This window comes from Amphiprion ocellaris, chromosome 9 (assembly GCF_022539595.1).
Source record: "Amphiprion ocellaris isolate individual 3 ecotype Okinawa chromosome 9, ASM2253959v1, whole genome shotgun sequence".
NCBI lineage: Eukaryota > Metazoa > Chordata > Actinopteri > Pomacentridae > Amphiprion > Amphiprion ocellaris.
The window spans coordinates 34,989,417-35,011,672 of record NC_072774.1 but is presented as its reverse complement, the minus strand read 5'-3'; the positions used below and the strand labels follow the sequence as shown (position 1 = coordinate 35,011,672).

The 22,256-nt window shown below is 41.7% G+C and overlaps 1 protein-coding gene across 2 annotated transcripts in view; it reads right to left on the bottom strand.

Moving 5' to 3' along the window:
• Positions 1 to 22,256, bottom strand: part of grik2 (glutamate receptor, ionotropic, kainate 2) — a 384,084-nt gene that overhangs the window by 188,970 nt on the left and 172,858 nt on the right. For both annotated transcript variants that reach the window (XM_055013796.1, XM_055013797.1), the window contains exon 7: positions 8,000 to 8,173. In XM_055013796.1, coding sequence (XP_054869771.1) covers positions 8,000 to 8,173 — 174 coding nt within the window. The remainder of the gene's footprint in view (positions 1 to 7,999; positions 8,174 to 22,256) is intronic.

Genomic DNA, 22,256 nt, shown 5'->3' with positions numbered 1-22,256 from the left:
AAACACTGTGGAATTGAACATGGTGGCTTTGCAGCAAACTAGAGCCTGTCAACACCCTAGAGTAGAATATGCATGTGCACCATTCCTCCACTCTGACTGCAAAGGGTCCTAGGGGCTTGAAGCTCAAAGCTACGTTTTCTGATATCACTTTTTGTGACCACACTGCACCTCTGGCTTTAAGCATGACTGCAGAAGTGGTGATTTTTTTTTTTTTTCAAAAATCACATGAATTGATTAGATTTTTTTTTTAGATTAGATTAGGTTTTTTTTTTAATTCATCACATACACATACAGTATTGCAGTGAAATGCAGTGACTGTCCATCAGGCTTTATAAATACAAAATGGTTGTGTGCTTGGAACCACACACATCCTCCTCCCTCAGAACTGACATGATAGGCTGGTAATGGAATGTTAACAAATTTGGGAGCACTGAGGTAACCTTCTCCAGCGCTGTGAATGGGGCGAACATTGTGGGTTACTACGCAGCTCTGAGAGGGACTCAAAAGTGAATCCTCCTCTGTCTCTTCTTGGGTGGAGAAAGACCTGAGAAAGAGTACCGATGGCTCGGTGCTGGGATATCCATTAGTGCTGCCTGCTGAGTCTCTGAATAGCCAACTGTTGTAGAAATATGTGTGAGGGCAATAAAGCAATCAGAGCAAAACAACACTTACACATTTGGTTAATTGTTATCAGAGCAAATGCAGAGGAAATCCTTCTTTCAGCTAAAAAGGACAAAGCTCATACAAATAAATGTATTCAAGAGCTCTGACCAGAAGTTGTACCAGTTCATCAGTTTCTGCATGTAGCAGTTTAGGGAGTGTGCATCCACTTAGGCAGCATGAGCTGAGTAGATGGCTAGCAGGTACACACTGGCCTTCGAAAGGTTCTGTTCATGTTACAGCTTCTACTTGAGTAACACAATGTGAATTCAAAGTAGAGAAAATGTGCATCATCAGAAAAGCATGTTATCTCAATTATAGTGTCAGTGGGAAAATACAGTGAAAAGTTAAAGATCAAATCATGCAATGACAAATTCATTGCAACATCAATCAGCTCCTCTTCTCCGCTGGAGGGTGGGATGGGTGGCTAGACGTGGCAAAAAATTTCCTGCTCCATTTCTTCTGCCCTCGGCTTACTGGTGGGATGCTGGACGCTCAGACTCCTGGTTTTGCAGAAGGCAGGTCAAACGCTTCCCGGTTTTCTTCCTCAGGTCGCTATTATGCTGCATAGTGGTAGCAGCAGGTAGTTCCCTGGCCTGTGCTGGCTCGAATGGGGAGTCCATGATGGCCTGCTTATCTTGCTCAGCTGGAGAGACCGAACCACCACAATCTCTCCATTGCTATGGCTAGGCCTATGACACAACTGAGACACATGCAGGATGAGGTCGATAACAACACATATCTCATCTCAAATGGCTGGATTTGGGGCCCCCTTTCTAGCTTTCTAGTACACGACCCCTGTCTTTAAAAAGCTTATTTTTATAAGCTGTGAGGAGGCTCACCACATTCAGGTACTTCATAGAACTTAATCTTAATTTCTATAACACCTCCGGGTACATGGAGCTTGTAAAAGACTCCAGCTTACCTGGGAGGGATGGTCCTGAAGGCAGGGTAGAACAGTGGTTGAAGGGGTGTTGCTTTGCCCAGAATGACCCTTGACAGGAACTGTGTGGCAAAAGGTTTATCTCAATAGCACCCCATATCTTCAGTGCGGGACTGGAGTAAGCTTTTGAGGCAGACACTGCAGGCGATGCTGCAGGACTTGCACCAGCATTATGCAGCAGTGCTCGCACAAGTATCATTATAGGTGATTAGTCTGTATGCAGACAGACATGGTGGAAGTGAAGCGTCTGTGATTGGTCATGCCAAAAGATGCTTTTGATAGTGATATACCAAGTGAAGATTGAAAGAATACCACTAGAGCATAGATGGCTCATTGTTCATTCCTGCAGACTGACTGTTGCAGAAGTTTTTTTGTGCCTGTATCACTTCCTGTTTACTGCATACCACACAATTAAGCATGAAATGCACACTAGAAAGATCCCTCCAATGGGAAGAAAAATAACAATGTTTCTAACTGTAATACAATAACATCAGCAAGCAGCAAATGACTGAAGGTAATTGTAAATTCTTTGCAGCAGATTAACAGTTAACTTAACCACCCAACATCATGGTAACATACACTATATTGCCAAAAATATTCGCTCACCCATCCAAATAATCAGAACCAGGTGTTCCAATCACTTCCATGGCCACAGGTGTATAAAATCAAGCACCTAGGCTGCAGACTGCTTTTACACACATTTGTGAAAGAATGGCTCGTTGTCAGGAGCTCAGTGAATTCCAGCATGGAACTGTGATAGGATTCCACCTGTGCAACAAATCCAGTCGTGACATTTCCTGGCTCCTAAATATTCCACAGTCAACTGTCAGCTGTATTATCAGAAAGTGGAAGTGTGTGGGAACGACAGCAACTCAGCCACCAAGTGGTAGGACACGTAAACTGACAGAGCGGGGTCAGTGGATGCTGAGGAGCATAGTGCCAAGAGGTCGCCAACTTTCTGCAGAGTCAATCACTACAGACCTTCAAACTTCATGTGGCCTTCAGATTAGCTCCAGAACAGTGCTTCAGCAGAGAGTTTCATGGAATGGGTTTCCATGGCTGAGCAGCTGCATCCAAGCCACACATCACCAAGTGCAATGCAAAGCGTGGGATGCAGTGGTGTAAAGCAGCCACCACTGGACTCTAGAACAGTGGAGACGCCTTCTCTGGAGTGACCAATCACGCTTCTCCATCTGACAATCTGATGGACCAGTCTGGGTTTGGAGGTTGCCAGGAGAATCATACTTGTAGGACTGCATTGTGCCAAGTGTAAAGTTTGGTGGACGGGGGATTATGGTGTGGGCTTGTTTTTCAGGAGCTGGGCTTGGCCCCTTAGTTCCAGTGAAAGGAACTCTGAATGCTTCAGCATACCAAGACATTTTGGACAATTCCATGCTCCCAACTTTGTGGGAACAGTTTGGAGCTGGTCCTTCCTCTTCCAACATGACTGTGCACCAGTGCACAAAGCAAGGTCCATAAAGACATGGATGACAGAGTCTGGTGTGGATGAACTTGACTGGCCTGCACAGAGTCCTGACCTCAACCCCATAGAACACCTTTGGGATGAATTAGAGCAGAGACTGAGAGCCAGACCTTCTGGTCCAACATCAGTGTGTGACCTCACAAATGCGCTTCTGGAAGAATGGTCAAAAATTCCCATAAACACACTCCTGAAACTTGTGGACAGCCTTCCCAGAAGAGTTGAAGCTGTTATAGCTGCAAAGGGTGGACCAACGTCATATTGAACCCTATGGATTAGGAATGGGATGTCACTTACATTCATATGCGAGTGAAGGCAGGTGAGCGAATACTTTTGGCAATATAGTGTACATTCTTTCCAGTGAAGGATTAGTTTACAATACAGCTGAGAGTTATAATGCAAATGATGCAAAGGTCTGCACCATCAAGACAATTTTACAATTGGTCAGTAACAAAAATCAGTATTTCAGGTTTACTAATGTCAAACTGTATTAAGTCTAGCTAATAATCAAGACCTCAGTTCCAATGAAATTATTGTTTTTGGTCTTCAGTTTTGCTGAATAGCTGCAACTGAATCCTTAGAATAACACTCAGACTTTATAGCTAGTCAAGGCACCAGTATATAGGATTTAATGTCATTGAACAGAGATTGCTGACTGGAACCAGTTGAATAGCATTCATTACCCATCCCAAGCGTGTAGGAGTACTTATGATGGTCATGTTTTAATGTAGAATCACAAAAGACCCTCTCCAGAGCCAGTGTTTCCTTTGCTCTGTGGTTCCATCTAAACTCTTTCTGAGCTAACAAAAACAATACAATTTCTACTCTAATTCACATTTTTTGTGAAGTATTGTGCCAGTACAGTTTCACAGTTGCCAAGCATGCAATTTAAGGGAAGTAGTAGCTTGTAATTGTAGCTTGATTGCAGCAACTTCAGCTCTAAACTTATTCAAATTAATATTACTGTTTTAAGTCATGCTGTTGAAAATGCAATTACAACTACCAAGCATAAAACAAGGTTGAGCAGAGAATGATTGTGGGAAAGTGAAGCCTTTGGACTGCTCATTTAGTGCAATCAGTCATGATCCGCAGGTCTATAAGTTACAGCACATCAGCAGTTCACTGCTTAAGTACACAAATCCGTAAATACTGCACACAAATGAAGCCGTTAATCAAATGTTTATGGAGCCTTTCACTGTGTCAATATGCATTAGCTGCTGACTGATTGCCATTTCTCTAATTAATCAATCCCCACCTTCAAACTCGTATGCCATTAATTCACTGATGAGCAGGGTCACAGCACACTCATCACACACATAAATCTTTGCTTGTCACTGATCCAAAAATAACCACCCAGCTTGGCTCACCTGATAAGTCTCTATAGCACATTATAGACTGAAAGATGCAAATATAAAGACAAATACGAGGGGAAAGATCTTTTATTTATATTTGTTTCTCCTTCTTTGTGTAAATAAGACATCCAGTTGACTGTTGGACTGCATGTAGCAGCTTGTGCTGGAATCTAATAGCTGTAAGGGAACGCTGAGCTTTCTGTGTTTTGAAAATGTCCAGTTATTACACACACAGCCCATTTGAGGTCTCAAGTGGGAAACTATTGATTTAGCCACAAATCTGACAAAAAGGCTTAAACTGAGTAACGCCCACTCTCCAATATCAATCCACAAACATGACTCAGCAAGACCTTGCTCTTTTTTTTCAAAAAGGAACCTGCTTCTCCCCCGAGGCAAACTGCTGTTTTCAATCAGTAGCCAACATGTTGCTGCTGCCAGTGTTTTCCAACTGGAATTAGACCAAGTAGCTATACTGGCCTAACATTTAACACCTCAACAGGTGTTGTGGAAATTCAACACAAGGACTCTGATTTCACTTTTGCTTTCCCTTCACCCACTCCCTGTCCATTCTCTTTTTTATTCATTTCCCTTCACCTCATGTCTCTTCCCTCCTTTAGCACTCTCTTTTCCTTCCCATTCCTTGTCTCTGGTGGGTTGAGGTTTTTTGGCAGAGTTCCCAGATAAGAGAGTGGTATGAAAGCAGCATGAAGGAACCATTATTACAGGCAGTGTGCTCTGATCAGAGAAGTTTCAGATCATAGTGACAGAGGCTCTTCTTATCACATCCGGGAGTCATTTTGAACTCAGGGCACAAAGGTTTTGCATTTAACTCACTTAGGACTAGTGGGAAGTAACAGCAAGAGAAACCACTCCATATCCCCCCACACAAATCTATCATGTGCAGAACAATGTTTTATATTGTCAGTTATTTCATAACTGTAAAAACTAGCCTGTCAGCAGAGAAATAAAAATCGAGAAACCGTGGAAAACTGACAAGGCTTTTGGTAGATTTTGTCATTGGTCAACTGTGGTGAGAAATAAATGTCTCCTTAAGTACATTCAGCATTTCAGTGGGCACCTCTGGCTCTTTAAGTAAAGCTCCCATTTGTTTTTTTCTCACTGAATATGTTATGTGAGTCACATCTGGATAACTAATGTGGTTTGGATTTTGGAATGCAAATTTTGAACAGTATTTTAACAGCCATGATAAGAATCAATAACAAATTAGTAAAATTAATAAAACACAGTGGATATTTTTTTCATATGAAGATAAATGTAGTCCTAACCACCATTACTTAATGTTCCCTGCAAATATGGCTTGCATGAGGACCAAATAATACTCATACTTAATCTCCATGGTGGAGTTACTTAGTCACTACTTTAGCGGACACAGCTTGGTCTTTGAAATGCCAAGAGAAGAGGCCCAATCAGATAAGAAATCCTTTCCTTTAGGATGTTTATTTAGGATCCACATCAAACTGTGACTTTGGACATTACACAGGAAAAGAAACTTCTCTTTCCCAGGAAAGAGACTCCATTAGTGTCACAAGGTGAATTACGGCAGGACAGCTGTGATTTGCCTCACAATCCATAGTTTTCTGGAGAAAATTGGGTTACATTTATTTCTCTTTTGCAACAAAGTGTGAATCTCAGACCTCCTGCAGAGAGGGGGAAGCTTCACCCAGAACATTAACAACTGGAAAGAAACTATATTATATTTTTTTAATCAGCACCTTATTCATGTCTAACCCCCCTTTCTCTCAGGAATGCAAGCACCATCGTTTCCCCTGCAAAGATAAGACGGGTCATAAAACGTTGCCACATACCTGTGAAAGCCTGGTTTGAGATTGTCACGCTTTAAACTGAAACCTACATGGACTAAATAACTGCTTTCTGATATGTATTTTGTGTTTTCATGCCTACCAAAGTTACAGTAAGGAGTTCCTCTATCACATATCCAAAATTCACATCTGTAGGTGATATGGGGGCGAAGTCAAGATTTTAATGAAATAATCAATTTTTTTTCATGGACCCACAGTGGCACCCAGCGACGTCGGAGGACACGACGATGTTGGGACGAATTTCATAATAACCATTGTATTATCTCCAATTAAGAGTGTAAAATGAGAAATTGGTACCACTCATAACTGTACACATGAAATGTACACACGTGGACAAAATAGTTGGTCCCCCTCAGTTAATGAAAGAAAAACCCACAAGAAATAATTTGAATCTGACAAAAGTAATAATACATAAGAATTCTATGAAAATTAACCAATGAAAATCAGACATTGCTTTTGAACTGTGGTTTAACAGAATTATTTTAAAAAATAAACTCATGAAACAGGCCTGGACAAAAATGATGGTACCCCTAGAAAAGACTGAAAATAATGTGACCATAGGGGCATGTTCAATCAAGGTGTGTCCTCTAATTAGCATCACAGGTGTCTACAAACTTGTAATCAGTCAGTCGGCCTATTTATAGGGTTACAGTAGTCACTGTGCTGTTTGGTGACATGGTGTGTACCACACAAAACAGTGCTACCAAGTAGGAATGAGTTAACCTTTTTCGGTTCCTGATTTGGGGTTGATGTCATTAATAACTTGATAATTTAAATTTAGTCGCCCTTTAGCGTACCGATCGTAGTTCAAATTACCGGCTCAGTGTGTTAGATCGTCCGCTAACTATCCTCTTTCACCATAACTCTCCTCCTTAATATGTTAATCTGATTCTCACACACACAGACACACACACGCATTATATTTTTCACTGTATATAGCTCACCTGTATTGTCTTAGTGAATAGTTAATAAATATTTTCATTTAGACCAATTCACGGTCTCGGACATTCCTGTGTGTGGGAACTGAAGTCAATTTAATCAGAATTCTAGACTTTCAGATATCTGACTGATCAACTGTATTTAATCAGTCTCCTTGTAATTTTGCTTAAATGAATCATTTCCTCAGACAGACTGAGGTGGTGCCCTCTTTATTAACGAGTGCAAACGTAACTACTTCAGTGGTTACGCTACACTACAGTTAATGTTAGTCCAGCTGCTAGAAACAAGTAGTGTTGCACCATCTTTTCAGTAATAGAAATCTGTCAGTACTCATGCCTACTTTAAAAATGTGTTGCAGTTCATCACTTGATTTTTAATTTTTTTGAAAGCACGTAATCAAAGTCCTGCTTCCCCTGAACTTTAGCAGTGTCAGCAGCGATAGCTGCAGAGAAGACACGCTCAATTTATACAGTCCTTACAGGGGTCAGTAAACAAAACCTTAACTTCATCGTATCAAACACTATGAGCTGTAACATTTTGCTGAGAAATGCAGCTACAAAGCGTTTTAGATTCCCTACTGTTGCAATTCCTGCCTGTGACTGTCCTCTTCTGCTTGGCAATAGTGCCTAAGAAAAACTGATAACCAAATAACAAACTGGACACTACATCAGAGTTCATGGAAGAGTTCAGACAATAGCACAGAAGTTCCATATTGACAGAGAGTTGGAGAGATTCATTCATTCATTCACTACTCATTAATTAATTAATTTGATCTCAGACTCACGGTCATGAAGCCGTCCAGTAGACCAGAGTCAGGTTTTGGTGGAGCCTGCAGTCGCTCCATGGACCATTTCTCAATGATGGAGGCAACTTGGCTGTTCTCGGTGTTGAGAATCCTGAAGCCCGTCATGTTCACACCACTGTATCGGTAAGGCTCCACATCCAGTGCAAACAGGTCCTAAAAAGAATGAAAAAATACTAAACCTGGGAGGAACATACACTGACACATTAACAGTCTTACAGTGAAAAGAAAAATCCTACAAACCTATTCAGTCCTATGTATTGATTTGATTCTTATACAAGAAACACAATGATATGTCATTGGACTATTGGGCTTTTAATACATTTTCAAAGAGGAAGAGTTGCAACCCCCTACAACTTACAGTCATTGAGCTAATAGCTAAGTAACTTAGAATCTACTCTGTATCACAAGCAGATCTGTTGGAGTAAGATAGGGTCACAGTTGCCACCCCTAAAACAAGTTTTGCCACCTCACCTGTCACAGTCCAAGGATGACGCTCCCCATAGACTCTTTAATTCTGACTGAAGGCTTGCTAATATTGGTTAATATTGATTTGAAGTTGGTCATGCATGCTCAAACATCTTATTTGCAGTTAATAAGCCTGATGTACATGACATATTAAGTTTGTACATGTACATCTTACATTACATGACATGTCATGTTGCATGTACAGTGTAAGATGGCAAACATCCCACTTGTGGATCTATAACTGCACAAGTCATCAAATCCAGAAAAGAACCTATAATAGATGAGCTCAAATAAAAGAAACATTAAAATCATAAACTTATACAGGTAAAACATATACATCTGTCCATATACACATTCTTAATTTCAAGTCAGATAAAACAACAGATCAAAAATATCACAAAACAAATACAAAAAAATATCACACAGGACTGAGTTGAATAATAGTCCAAATTCAACACATTTTCTCACTAAGAGGCAGTTAAAAACAAATCAAATGAAAAAAAGCAAGCAAACTAACTGACACAATGTAGACTAGAAACCATGATGATGGAAGGGAGACATAAGAGAGACAGAAGGTCAAAACCAGAATTGATCCTTTCCCCAAAAAATAAGTGAACAGCCTTGCTATAGTGTGGAGGACACAATAGACTGACGTTGCCCAGCTGCCACTACCTGTCCTTGCAGGGGCAGCAGCTCTCTACTTTTTCTTCCCGTCCTAACAGCTTTCTCTATACCCACTTCTGGGTTTTTTTTTTTCAGACTAAATGTGTAGAGGGTTGTTAAAGTCCAGTAATATTAATACAGATGGACCATGGATGGACAGTGGTAAAGTTTTTTTGTTTATTTCTGATTCCCCAACCGGATCTTTGCTGCATGCCATGTCCCTGCTCCCCTGCACATTTCTGACCACAGTGAGTGTGTGAATGCTCGGCAGTAGTGTGAATGCACAGAAAACATAGATGCCTATTTACTATGTATGTATGGAATGGAGTATAGGAAGTAGTATAGCAGCAAAAGTTACATGTCTGTGGTGTCTTCAGTTGTCTGTGTGCAAAGCCATATCCATATGCACATCCATAATCATGTCTTGAGATTTTTTGGGCAATGTAGAACAACTGACACTACCAAAGACAAAACATGGGTACTGAATGACTTGATGATCATCAGAGCATAGTTCCAGCAAATTGACCTCCCTAAATGCACATAGTGTTATTTTTATTCAGTGCTTAAACAATCATTGAATAAATGTGAGATCCACATGGAAAATCTGTCATATTTTCATGTAAACATTGAAGTTCTGGCAAAAAATAAATAAATAAAAAAATTCTGATTCTGCTCTATGTCTAGGTCAGCAGTCACAATGAAGCAGACTGACCACGTTAACTCCTATATACAAAAGATCAGATTTCCTTGAGTTGTATACTTCCATTAAAGCAGTGTTCAGGTGGAACTAATAAACTCATCAAAGGCTAGTTTAAGCAAATCAAGCTGCATTGTTCACCTGTTATGAATATAGTAGTTCTGACATTTGCTGACAAAGTAGTAGTGTGAAAGTGTGGGAACATGGCTTCAGAACTAAATGAAAGTTTAAGAAATCCAATTGTTGTTCTAAACAAAGAGGAGCTTTCTCAGCAACAAATTATGTCTACACTAAATGTTTCTAAAGGAGCAGTGTGTTGCGCTCCAAAGCAATCTGTGGAAACTGGATCAGCCGCTAAGCTATGCTAACCACAGCTGTATTTAATGCAGCTCATATATATCTCCTTACATTACTTTAAAAAGATTTAATAAGCATATACTTGTTTAAATATTTCTTTTAAATATAACACTCCGCTCTATTTTATTGTCAGTCGATTTTCAAATTAGATAAACTGCAACATCATGTGACAGTTTCTTTTTATAGCACTTCTAGTGCAACATCATGTAATAGTATTTTTTCTTTTAAAGCTTTTCCAGTGTAACAACAAAATGTAACACTGTTTCTCCTACAGCTCTTCAATTTTCTCTCGATGCATTTTGAAGTGCAATAGCAATAACTTGCTGCTCTGTATAAATTAAGTACAATTTTACACAGTGTGTGTGTTCAACAATTGGGAACATTATCAATCATGCTATTTCTGTACATATCAATATTCATATCCATCATGCCATATCTGTACATGTAAAAGGCCCATAATCTTTATTCTGTCTTTATTTTTATCCTAATTGTACTTTTGTATGTCTTGATATATTGATATATTGCTACTGTAATACAAATTTCCCTGGTGAGGGATCAATAAAATTTATCTTATCGTATCTTATCATATCGTATTGTGTTGTATCTTATCTTATCAAACTGAAATCTACCGGATCGTATTAATATCTGAATGACAGCAGTGAGCCTGAACAAGTCTTTCACAAGGGAGATTATGAGGCCTGTGACTCATAAACTGATACACAGATCAAACGCTCCATACAGTTAAGAAAGTAAAGAAAAGTAAAGAAAAATCTGGCAGAAGAATGGCTGCCATATGTGGTCTCAGTATGGCTTAGTGTTCATTCTGCTGGGAGAATTAAGGCTGTCAGTACTGGACTCTCTGTGTGCCAAACACAACAGTGGGAAATGACAAGACATCCCTCTGGCTCGCCCTCTCTCATCCACGTTTTACATTTTACATTTCATCTCCCTGAAAACTACCAGAGGGATATTTAATTATCTTTCAGAAATCGTGCCATGCTAAATGGATGCAGAAAGACTACAGTTACTCTTCTTATTGAACTGAAAATGATCCCTTTTAGCAACTATGACATAAAGCATAGACAGCTGAAAAGCTAAAGAATTACATTTTCGATGGAGATTGACAAAAAAAGCAAAGGACAGGGGGAGGCAGAACAGACAGCGTGACAATGTTTTGATCCTGGACTACACAAACAGCCTCCTCAGAATGGGAGTACAATGGAGCTTTCATAACAGATTAACTTGAGTTAGATCTTCTACCTAAAACATGGACTGAGAACAAGTTCATATATGCACACTAGTGTGTGTACCTAAAAATATGTGCATGCACTTGTGGGTCTTGCATTTCATTATTTGAACAGTATAGGGGACTTTATCCTGAGACAACCAAAACAAAATGTCTTTTACACAGTCACATAGTGTCAGGGGAGATATTAATATTTTTGTGAAAAATAAATTGTGGCAATTTCTTCTGTCTCATCTCTTTTGGCTTCAGAAGAAATACTGATACATTCACTTTCATACCCATACCATTCACTTCGCTAGCAGTCTGTGGATGACACTCTTCTTTTTATAGATTTCACTATCTGGCTGTCATCATTAGGCCTTTCATACATGCAGTCCGTTCCATTCTGATTGTAAATGAACCTTTCAGTATCACGTCTGAATGCATCCTTGTCACCGTAAAAGTCATGGTGGCAATTTTACTATGTCACAACTACAGGGTGGGCCATAAGTTTCCATACATAGGAAAATGTATAATGTATATTTTTTATGTGTCAGGTACCCTAGAAGATGCATTTGATGCTATCTTTGGGGGCACTTGAATGCCATGGTGTAACAGGTGAAGATACGAGACATAAATCGTCTCAAGGAAGGTATCACCAACGCCATTACAAGCATACCTTCAACTATGCTAATGCAAGTTCATCAACGGTGGAAAACACGTATTAATATGTGCTTTTGAAACAATGGTAATCATATAGAGCACATTATATGAATAAAAACAGTTTTCCAACATAAAATGTTTATTTTTCCTATGTATGGAAACTTATGGCCCACCATGTAGTAACATTGCAACCTCATTTCTATCATTATCAACATGGTGCAAGCCTGAACTGCATCCAGTCACATTAATGGACAGGTGTGTACTTTGACTTGTGTAAGATGATTAAGGGAAGGCTTTTTCCCCATTTTAGCACCAATATGTCTTATTTTGCGTGGCTCTGGTGCCGCTTCTTCAGTCATGTTCCTGTCCCCATAGTGAATTAGCCATCTTTTGCTATGCATTTTACTGTTCCTCTCTCTGCACATATTACTCTGACAAGCAACATGCAGTTTTCCCTGTTTTGAGTGATCCCCCTATCAAACAAACCACCTCCTAAACCTTCTCAAGTCTCAGCCCACCATTGTCAAATAGAAACAGGTAGTCCGAAATTATTTCTTATTTCTGGCCCTGAGATGTTAGTTCCACCAACCACCATCCCCGACTCCTGCTCCCATCTCCTGCCCCATTGTTTGGCTGGAATGCCAGTTTCTGACAATTGTATCATTCACATAAAACTATTTCCTACTCTCATTCTGAAAAAGAGTTGGCAGTTTTACCAGCTTCTATCCTCCATGTCAAAAGTCTTCTCTTCTTATTTTGGGCACTGTGATGTTAATTTTTTAGTCATAACATCAACAATGTTTTGCTTACATTTGTGGCACAGGGATTTCAATGTCACTAGCCTCTACATTCCATTACAACAACGTCTTGCTTATATTTCAGACACCGCGATGCTAGATTCTCAGACAGTTTCAGTGCAGATACCAGCACATTTGCACCTTCTGCAACAGTGATCACTTTTGATCAACATCAACATCCCAGCACCAAAATACACACTCCGTAATCATCCAGCCCTTGAATTGTTCATTTTCACATCAAGGGCCTTCAAATGGTTTCTACCCAATAATCATCTCATTTCCCTCAGCAAGTTTAAGTGTGACATACTTCAGTCTGCAATTAAAGATCCAGAGGCTGCTGCCCAAAAATATGAAGAGACTGGCATGACCCCGACTCGCATTTCTAGAACCTGTATGCCAATTTCACTTGCCTCTATCCTTCACTTCAACAATAGCTGTCTTTCATTCTAGCAACGGAATGCCAATTTCACTAGCCCCTATACCCTTCATCATTCTGTAGCCTCCCCAGGCTTGAGGGATTCTATGGAAGAATGGAGTTCTATGGTTAATGATCGCATCAAGTGGAGAGCCCCGACTCTCACCATCTGTTGCAAGGTTGACATGAAAAGAAGAGAAAATCATGAAAGAAAGCATGTGAAGTGCCGTAATAGAAAGACATTTACAGTGGTATGTAAAAGTTTGGGCACCCCTGATAATTTTCAAGATTTTCCTTTATAAATCACTGATTGTTCGGATCAGCAATTTCAATTAAATATATCATATAGCAGACGAACACAGTGATATTTGACAAGTGAAATGAAGTTTATAGGATTTACAGAAAGTGTGCAATAATTATTTAAACAAAAGTAGGAAGGTGCATAAATTTGGGCACCCTTGTTGTTTTATTGATTTCAATACCTTTAGCACTAATTATTGGAACACAAAATTTGTTTGGTAAGCTCACTGACCCTTGACCTACATACACAGGTGAAGCCAATCATGAGAAAGGGTATTTAAGGTGGCCAATTGCAAGTTGTTCTCCTCTTTGCATCTTCTCTGAAGAGTGGCAGCATGGGAGCCTCAAAACAACTGTCAAATGACCTGAAAGCAAAGACTGTTCAACATCATGGTTTAGGGGAAGGATACAAAAAGCTAGCTCAGAGATTTCAGCTGTCAGTTTCCACTGTGAGGAACATAGTGAGGAAATGGAAGACCACAGGCACAGTTCTAGTTAAGACCTGGACTGGCAGCCAAGAAAAATCTCAGATAAGCAGAGGCGAAGGATGGTGAGAACAGTCAAACTCAACCCACAGACCAGCTCCAAAGACCTACAACATGATCTTGCTGCAGATGGTGTCACTGTGCATCGTTCTACTATTCAGCGAACTTTGCACAAGGGGATGCTGTATAGGAGAGTAATGCAGAAGAAGTCTTTAATGCACACATGCCACAAACAGAGTCGCTGGAGGTATGCTAAAGCACATTTGGACAAGCCAGCTTCATTTTGGAATAAGGTGCTGTGGACTGATGAAGTTAAAATTGAGTTATTTGGACATAAGGGGATGAAGCATGCATGGCGGATGAAGAACACAGCATTCCAAGACAAACACTTGCTACCCACAGTAAAATTTGGTGGTGGTTCCATCATGCTGTGGGGCTGTGTGGCCAGTGCAGGTACTGGCAATCTTGTTGAAGGTCGCATGGATTCCAGTCAGTATCAGCAGATTCTTGCAAACAATGTTCAAGAATCAGTGACAAAGTTGAAGTTGCGCCGGGCTGGATACTTCAATAAGACAACGACCCTAAACACTGCTCAAATTGTACTAAGGCATTCATGCAGAGGGACAGTACAACATTCTGGAATGGCCATCTCAGTCCCCAGACCTGAATATTATTGAAAATCTGTGGTGTGATTTAAAGCGGGCTGTCCATGCTTGGAAACCATCAAACCTGACTGAACTGGCGATGTTTTGTAAAGAACAATGGTCAAAAATACCTTCAACCAGAATCCAGACCCTCATTGGAAGCTATAGGAAGCGTTTAGAGGCTGTTATTTCTGCAAAAGGAGGATCTACTAAATATTGATGTAATTTTTCTGTTGGGGTGCCCAAATTTATGCACCTGCCTACTTTTGTTTAAATAATTATTGCACACTTTCTGTAAATCCTATAAACTTCATTTCACTTGTCAAATATCACTGTGTTCGTCTGCTATGTGATATATTTAACTGAAATTGCTGATCTGAATAACCAGTGATTTATAAAGGAAAATCTTGAAAATTATCAGGGGTGCCCAAACTTTCCCATACCATTGTATCAGCCTTTAAATCTCATGAACAATAAACTACTTGATTGTTTTACTGTGTTGTGCCTCTATTGGGCCAAAAGGTGTATATATATATACCCCTCATCAACAGTCTGCTGCTTACATTTCTGGTACTGGGATGCTGGTTTCTTTCCCTGCCCTCGGCATGTGAACTTTCCACCAAAATTTCTGGGACCAAGATGCCAGTTTCACTGACTCCTTCCCCAACCACAACAACCTTACTGCTCACACTTTGAGCAATTGCTTACTTGGACAAGCATGGAGATGCTAGTCTTCTACTATTCCACCACCTCAAGCAGCAATAACCTTTAATTTGGGCTGAATTACCAGTTTCATAGCCTATAAAAGGATATAAATGTTTCATTTCTCACTTGCTCAGAGTCACATCACCCACAAACTCAATTTTGGACACAACTGTACTGTGGAGTTTATCTAATGTAAATTCTACTTTGGCAGCAGTCCTTGTGATCTGAGTGCTGTCACCTTTCTCTACCATGACTAACTGTCCCACCCAATTGACTTTCAGCTCTACAGGGATGCTTGTAAAAATCATATATATCAGGACGTCTTGAATTTCAAATGGCTCCTAAAACTCTTAATAGTCTATAATGGAATCATTAAGACACATGTCTTTCGCACAAAAAAACAATCATGCATTATGTTCCTTTCAAACAAAGTAATGGAAAAAATTACGAGACCATCCTTGTTTTCTTCAATTTCTAGTTCATTTTAATGTCTGGTACCACTGAAGGTATATTACCTGAAGAATACAATGAACATGATGAAAAATGCAGCTGACACTTTGTCCTATTTGACATGCTTAGGCTGAATTGTATTCCCAGGGTATATAAAAGGCCATTTCATGTAATAAGCAGCACTGCACATGCTAAGGCCTAGAGTAGTTCCCTGCTGACATTCAAGGAATAGCCCAAACCAGAAGTTGTCAGCTCTCACATTATGCCTAAAACAAAGAATTACATGACGCCACAAAGGCAGCCATCTTGGCACTGCTGGAAATTGGCACAAGTGAGGGACTGGTAGCGAAAAAAAATTGAAGATCTCCAAGACAGCTGTTCATAACTTTGTTCGCCCTTCCTACAACTGTCACAGATGTATCATCGAGTTCAGTTGCTTTAGAATTGTCTGTAAGACCAGATGGACATTAGAATTGTTCACTCCTATACATCTCTCTGAACTCATTTCAATAGTTTCTTCATCGAAGCCATTGATATGTCTTTTAGACCCTATCCCAACTAGACTGTTCAAGGAGGCTGTACTTTTAATTAGTTATTCAATGTTAGATTTGATCAGTTTCTCTCTAGTAACAGGTTATGTACCACAGGCTTTAAAGGTTGCTGTAATCAGACCCTTACTAAAAAGCCTAGTCTTGATTCAGATGTTTTAGCCAACTATAGACCTATATCCAACCTCCCATTTCTCTCTAAACTTCTGGAGAGAATGGTTGCAAATCTATTATGTGAACATTTACAAAGGAATAGCTTGTTTGAAGAGTTTCAGTCAGGCTTCAGAGTGCATCATAGCACAGAAACAGCTCTGGTGAAAGTTACTAATGACCTTCTCATAGTGTCAGATAATGGACTGGTACTCTATACTTTTGTTGGATCTTAGTGCAGCATTTGACACCATCAACCATAAACTTTTATTACAGCGACCAGAAACATTCTATTGGCATTAAAGGGACAGTACTGGACTGGTTTAAATCCTATTTTTTTAGACAGGTTACATTTTGTGCATGTCAACAGTGAGCATACTAGGGTTAATCATGGAGTTCCTCAGGGTTCTGTCTTACAACTGATACTGTTCACATTATACATGCTTCCCTTAGGCAATATTATTAGGAAGCAGTGTATTAATTTCCATCGTTATGCTGACGACCCTCAGTTGCATTTATCTATGAAGTCAGATGAAACTAATCAGCTAGCCAGGCTGCAAGATTGTCTTGAGGACATAAAGACCTGGATGACCTGTAATTTCCTACTGCTAAATTCAAACAAGACTGAAGTCATTGTATTTGGCCCCAAACTTCTCAGAAACTCACTTTCAAAGCATGTAGTTATTCTGGACAGTGTTACCTTGGTCCCCAGTATTACTGTGAGGAATCTCGTTATCTTTGACCAGGACATGTCCTTTTAACTCGCGCATAAAACAAATCTGTAGAATTTCCTTTTTTTTCACCTGAGAAATATTGTAAAAATCAGGATCCTGATTTCAGAGTGATGCAGAAAAACTAATCCATGCATTTGTTACTTCCAGGCTTGACTATTGTAATTCCTTACTATCAGGATGTCCCAATAACTCTCTGAAACACCTGCAGTTGATCCAAAACACTGCAGCCAGAGTACTGACAGGAGTTAGCAAGAGAGATCATATTTCTCTTATATTGGCTTCTCTTCATTGGCTTCCTGTGAAATCTAGAATAGAATTCAAAATCCTTCTTCTGACACACAAAGCTCTTAACAACCAATCTCCATTGTATCTTAAAGACCTGATAGTACCATATTATCCTAGCAGAACTCTTCGCTCTCAGACTGCAGGCTTACTTGTTGCTCCCAGAATTTCTAAAAGTAGAATGGGGGGCAGAGCCTTCAGTTATCAGTCACCTCTCCTGTGGAACCAGCTCCCAGTTTGGTTCTGGGAGGCAGACACCCTCTCTATTTTTAAGACCACGCTGAAATCCTTCTTTTTTGGCAAATCTTATTGTTAGGGGTGACTGAGGGGGTCAGCTGAAGTCTGCATGTGCTCAACTGACTTCTTCTTCAATGTCCCTTAGTTATGCCCCCTAGTTACGCTGCTATAGGCCTAGGCTGCTGGGGGACCTCTCTTGATGCATTGATCCCTTCTCTAATTACCTGTGTATTTATTATATATACAGTTCTTGCATTGCATTCACTCTGTTTCTCTCTGTGTCCTTCTTCAGAGTGTCCATGGTCCCAGAGCTGGATGCTTCTCATCTATGGTTGCTGTCCCACCAACTGGCTTAGTCTCCATGATGTCCACTGTAGGATGCTGCTGCTGAGCTTCCTCCAGCCCACTGCTTCCAGCTGCCCATTTCCACCAATCTACTCTGCATCGCATCGCCCTCACTATACTTGATATGCTCATCTACACACTGTTTGAATTTTACTACCAGCTATATATGTGGTATATTTAATGCCAGAGCCTTACATCATAACACTCCAACACTCCAAGATGGCGCCGGTGAGTGCAGCCACTGTCGTACCTGCTCCAGCGCCACTACAACTTTTTTTTTTTTTTTTAATTGTTATTTAATGTTTAGCACAGCATTCATCATGTTGTGTCCTGGTCGTATCAAATACAACAGAGACACACTGGTGAATATTAGTTTATCACCATATTCGCGGACTTGAACTGCCGATGTGTCCTGGCCCAGCGAGATCCTGCTGGGCCCCTCCAACAACAACAAAGGACGCCGGCAGCAAAACAGGCCCCGGGGGAAACGAGTCGGCATTAGGAACAGGCTGAGGCTACGAGCACACCATTCTGCCACCACTACCGAGTATCCTGCTCGAAAACGTCCAATCCTTGGACAACAAGCTGGACGAGCTCAGAGCCAGGATACAGTACCAGAAGGACACAAGAAACTACAACATCATCTGCCTCACGGAGACATGGCTGACCCCCATGATCCCAGACCATGCCATTCAACCAGCGAAGTTCTTCACAGTTCATCGTTTGGACAGAACAACTGAGTTGGGAAAGTCTAAAGGTGGAGGGGTCTGTCTCATGACCAACAACAACTGGTGCAGAGATGTTTTTTATGTCTCAAAGTCCTACTCACCCAGCCTGGAACTTTTAACCCTCAACTGCCGGCCTTTCTACCTACCTCTGGACTTCACCTCCATTACTCAGTGCGATCTACATTCACCTGCAGGCGGACACAGATGCTGCATTAGCCGAGCTACATGAGACTAACTCCAGCTACCAGGCTAACCGCTGGGAAGCTGCCCTCATCGTGGCTGGGGATTTTAACAGTGCCAACCTGAGGAAGGTGAAGCCGGAACTACGCCAGCACATTACCTTCCCCACCAGACGAGACCAAACTTTGGACCACTGTTCTTCTCCCTTCAGAGACGGCTATGCAGCAAAGACTCAACCGCCATTCAGCAGGTCAGACCATGCCTCCGTTCTCCTTCTTCCAAGGTACAAGCAGTGGCTGAAGTGAACAGCCCCGGCAGAGAGAGAAGTGACGTGATGGTCTGACCAATCAGAGGCCGCCCTGCAGGACACCTTGGAGACAGCGGACTGGGAAATGTTTGAGCACAGCTCTGGTGATGACATCAGCATGTTTACGGGGATGGTTGCGGGATTTATTGGGAAACTAGTGGAGGACACTATCCCCAAAAGAACCATCAGGGAGTTTCCCAACCAGAAGCGGTGGATGAATAAAGGCTTCTGTGACGCTCTGAAGTCCCGCACTGCCACCTACAACACAGGACTCGCCACCGGAGACATGGGACTTTACCGGACCACGATGTACAGTGTCCACAGAGCCATGAGGGAGCTCAAACACGAGAAGAAGCTAGAGTCACAGCTGCAGCAGAGGAACATCAGGGGACTATGGCAGGGACTAAAAACTGTGACGGACTATAAAGCAACACCAATGCCCATGGTGAGTGCTGACATCTCTCTGGTCAACAAACGCAACAACTTTCATGCGTGCTTCAAGGCTCCCAGCAAAGAGGTGTACATGCTGCCCGGCGGTGAGGAGGAGACATACACCGTGACGGAGCATGACGTGAGGTTGATGTTTCAACGCGTGAATATCAAGAAGGCTGCAGGACCTGACGGTTATACAGGCCGTGTCCTGAAAGTCTGTGCCAACCAGCTTGCAGTGGTGTTCACAGAAATATTCAACCTCTTGTTCTCCCAGTGCATCATCCCCAGGTGCTGTAAGCAGTCTGTCATTATTCCGGTTCCCAAGAAAGTCAAGCCCAGCTGTCTGAATGACCAGTGACCATTGCCCTTACCTCTGTGGTGATGAAATGTTTTGAAAGACTGGTTCCACACTTCATCACCTCCTCCCTACCTGCCTCCCTAGAGCCCCTACAGTTGCATACCGGCCCAATAGATCCACAGAGGATGCCATCAACCATCTGCTACACACAGTCCTGGCCCACCTGGACACTAGGAAGGGGAATTATGCGTGAATGCTGTTCGTGAACTTCAGCATTCAACACCATAATTCCCTCCAGACTGGTCACTAAGCTGCAGGACCTTGGACTCACCTCCTCCCTGTGCAGGTGGGTCTACAGCTTTTTGACCACCAGACCACAGGTGGTTCGAGTGGGACAACACCTGTCCCACTCTGAACGCTCTGCTGTACTCACTGTACACTAATGACTAATGACACATCAGACTCTTAACATCATCATTAAGTTTGCTGACGACACAGCAGTGGTGGGTCTGATCTCCAACAACAATGAGGAGGACTATTTGATGGAGATCACCCATCTGGAGGACTGGTGCAGAGACAACAGCCTCCTCCTGAATGTCAGCAAGACCAAGGAGCTGATTGTGGACTACAGCAAGAAGCAGCAGAGGGCATACCATCCACTCAGGATCAGCGGGGCAAAGGTGGACAGAGTGGAGAGCTTCAAGTACCTAAGTGTTACCATCACGCAGGGCCTGATGTGGCCCTGTCACACCAACACTGGTGAAGTAAGCTCGACAGCATCTCTACCACCTCAGATGCCTAAGGGACTTCAAGCTCCCTCTCAAGTTGCTCATGAACTTCTGCACCTGCACCATTGAGAGTGTTTTGGCTGGGAGCATCACCACCTGGATGAGCAGCAGCACCCAGCAGTACATCTTGGCCCTGAGGAGGGTGGTCCGCTCAGCTGAGTGGACCATCAGAACCCAACTTGCAGGACATTTACAACAAACGCTGCAGGTTAAAGGCCAGGAAGATTGCGAGTGAGCCCACCCACCCCAGCCACAGACTGTTCTCTCTGCTAATATTACTTTTGTCAGATTCAAATTATTTCTGTGACCATTGTGGGTTTTTCTTTCATTAACCGAGTGGTACCAACAATTTTGTCCACGTGTGTGTGTGTGTGTGTGTGTACATACAGTGTTAGCTTGTACTTTGTATCATCTAGCTCATCATGCATATATCCAATTGTGTGTTATATGTTCCTTGTTCCCCACCCCTCCTCTTCTCCCATCCCTTCCCTTTCCCCCATCCTCTCTACCTCTTCTGTCCCTCTCAACCTGCCGGCCAGCAGACACATAGGTCCCCCCATATATAGAGCCAGGTTCTGCTCAAGGTTTCTTTCTATTCAAAGGGAATTTTTTCTTGCCACTGTCGCCTTAGGGCTTACTCTGGGGGTTCAGGCATACGGGTTCTGTAAAGTGTCTTGAGACAATTTGAACTGTAATTGGTGCTATATAAATAAAATTGAATTGAATTGATTTACACCAAGGAAAATGAAGTTGAACATGGTACTACCAAATTGCTAGCTGGTCACAGCAGGAAATGTCTTTCTACCTCACAAGATGACCGAGCACTCATCCGTTCCTGTCAGGAATCATCGTCAGGCCTCCAGGGACCTTAAAAACGAGTGGACACTGTCGAGAAATTTGACTTGTTCGGCAAGGATAGTTGGAAATCGACTTCTTGAAGCTGGTCTGAAGTCACACAGGGCACGGAGGAAGCCCTTCGTAAAAGAAAGACAGAGGAAAGCCTGGTTATTCATTGCTGGGGATCATAAGGATTGGACTGTTGATGATTGGGCTCAGGTTCTCTTCAGTGATGAATCCAATTTTCCATTGATGCCCACTCCAGCCAACTTACTGGTTCAGAGGAAGCGTGGAGAAGCCTACAAACCCGACTGTCTTGCCCTTACAGTAAAACTTAGGGGTGGATCAGTGATGATCTGGGGTCGTTTCGGTATGGGTGGAACAGGGTGAATGCAGTTGTGTGAAGCACTAATGAATCAAGTCGTGTACAGGGCTACTCTTGAAAACAGTCTTCTTCCATCAGCTGGAAAAGTCTTTCCTGCCTCCATGACTGGATTTTTCAAC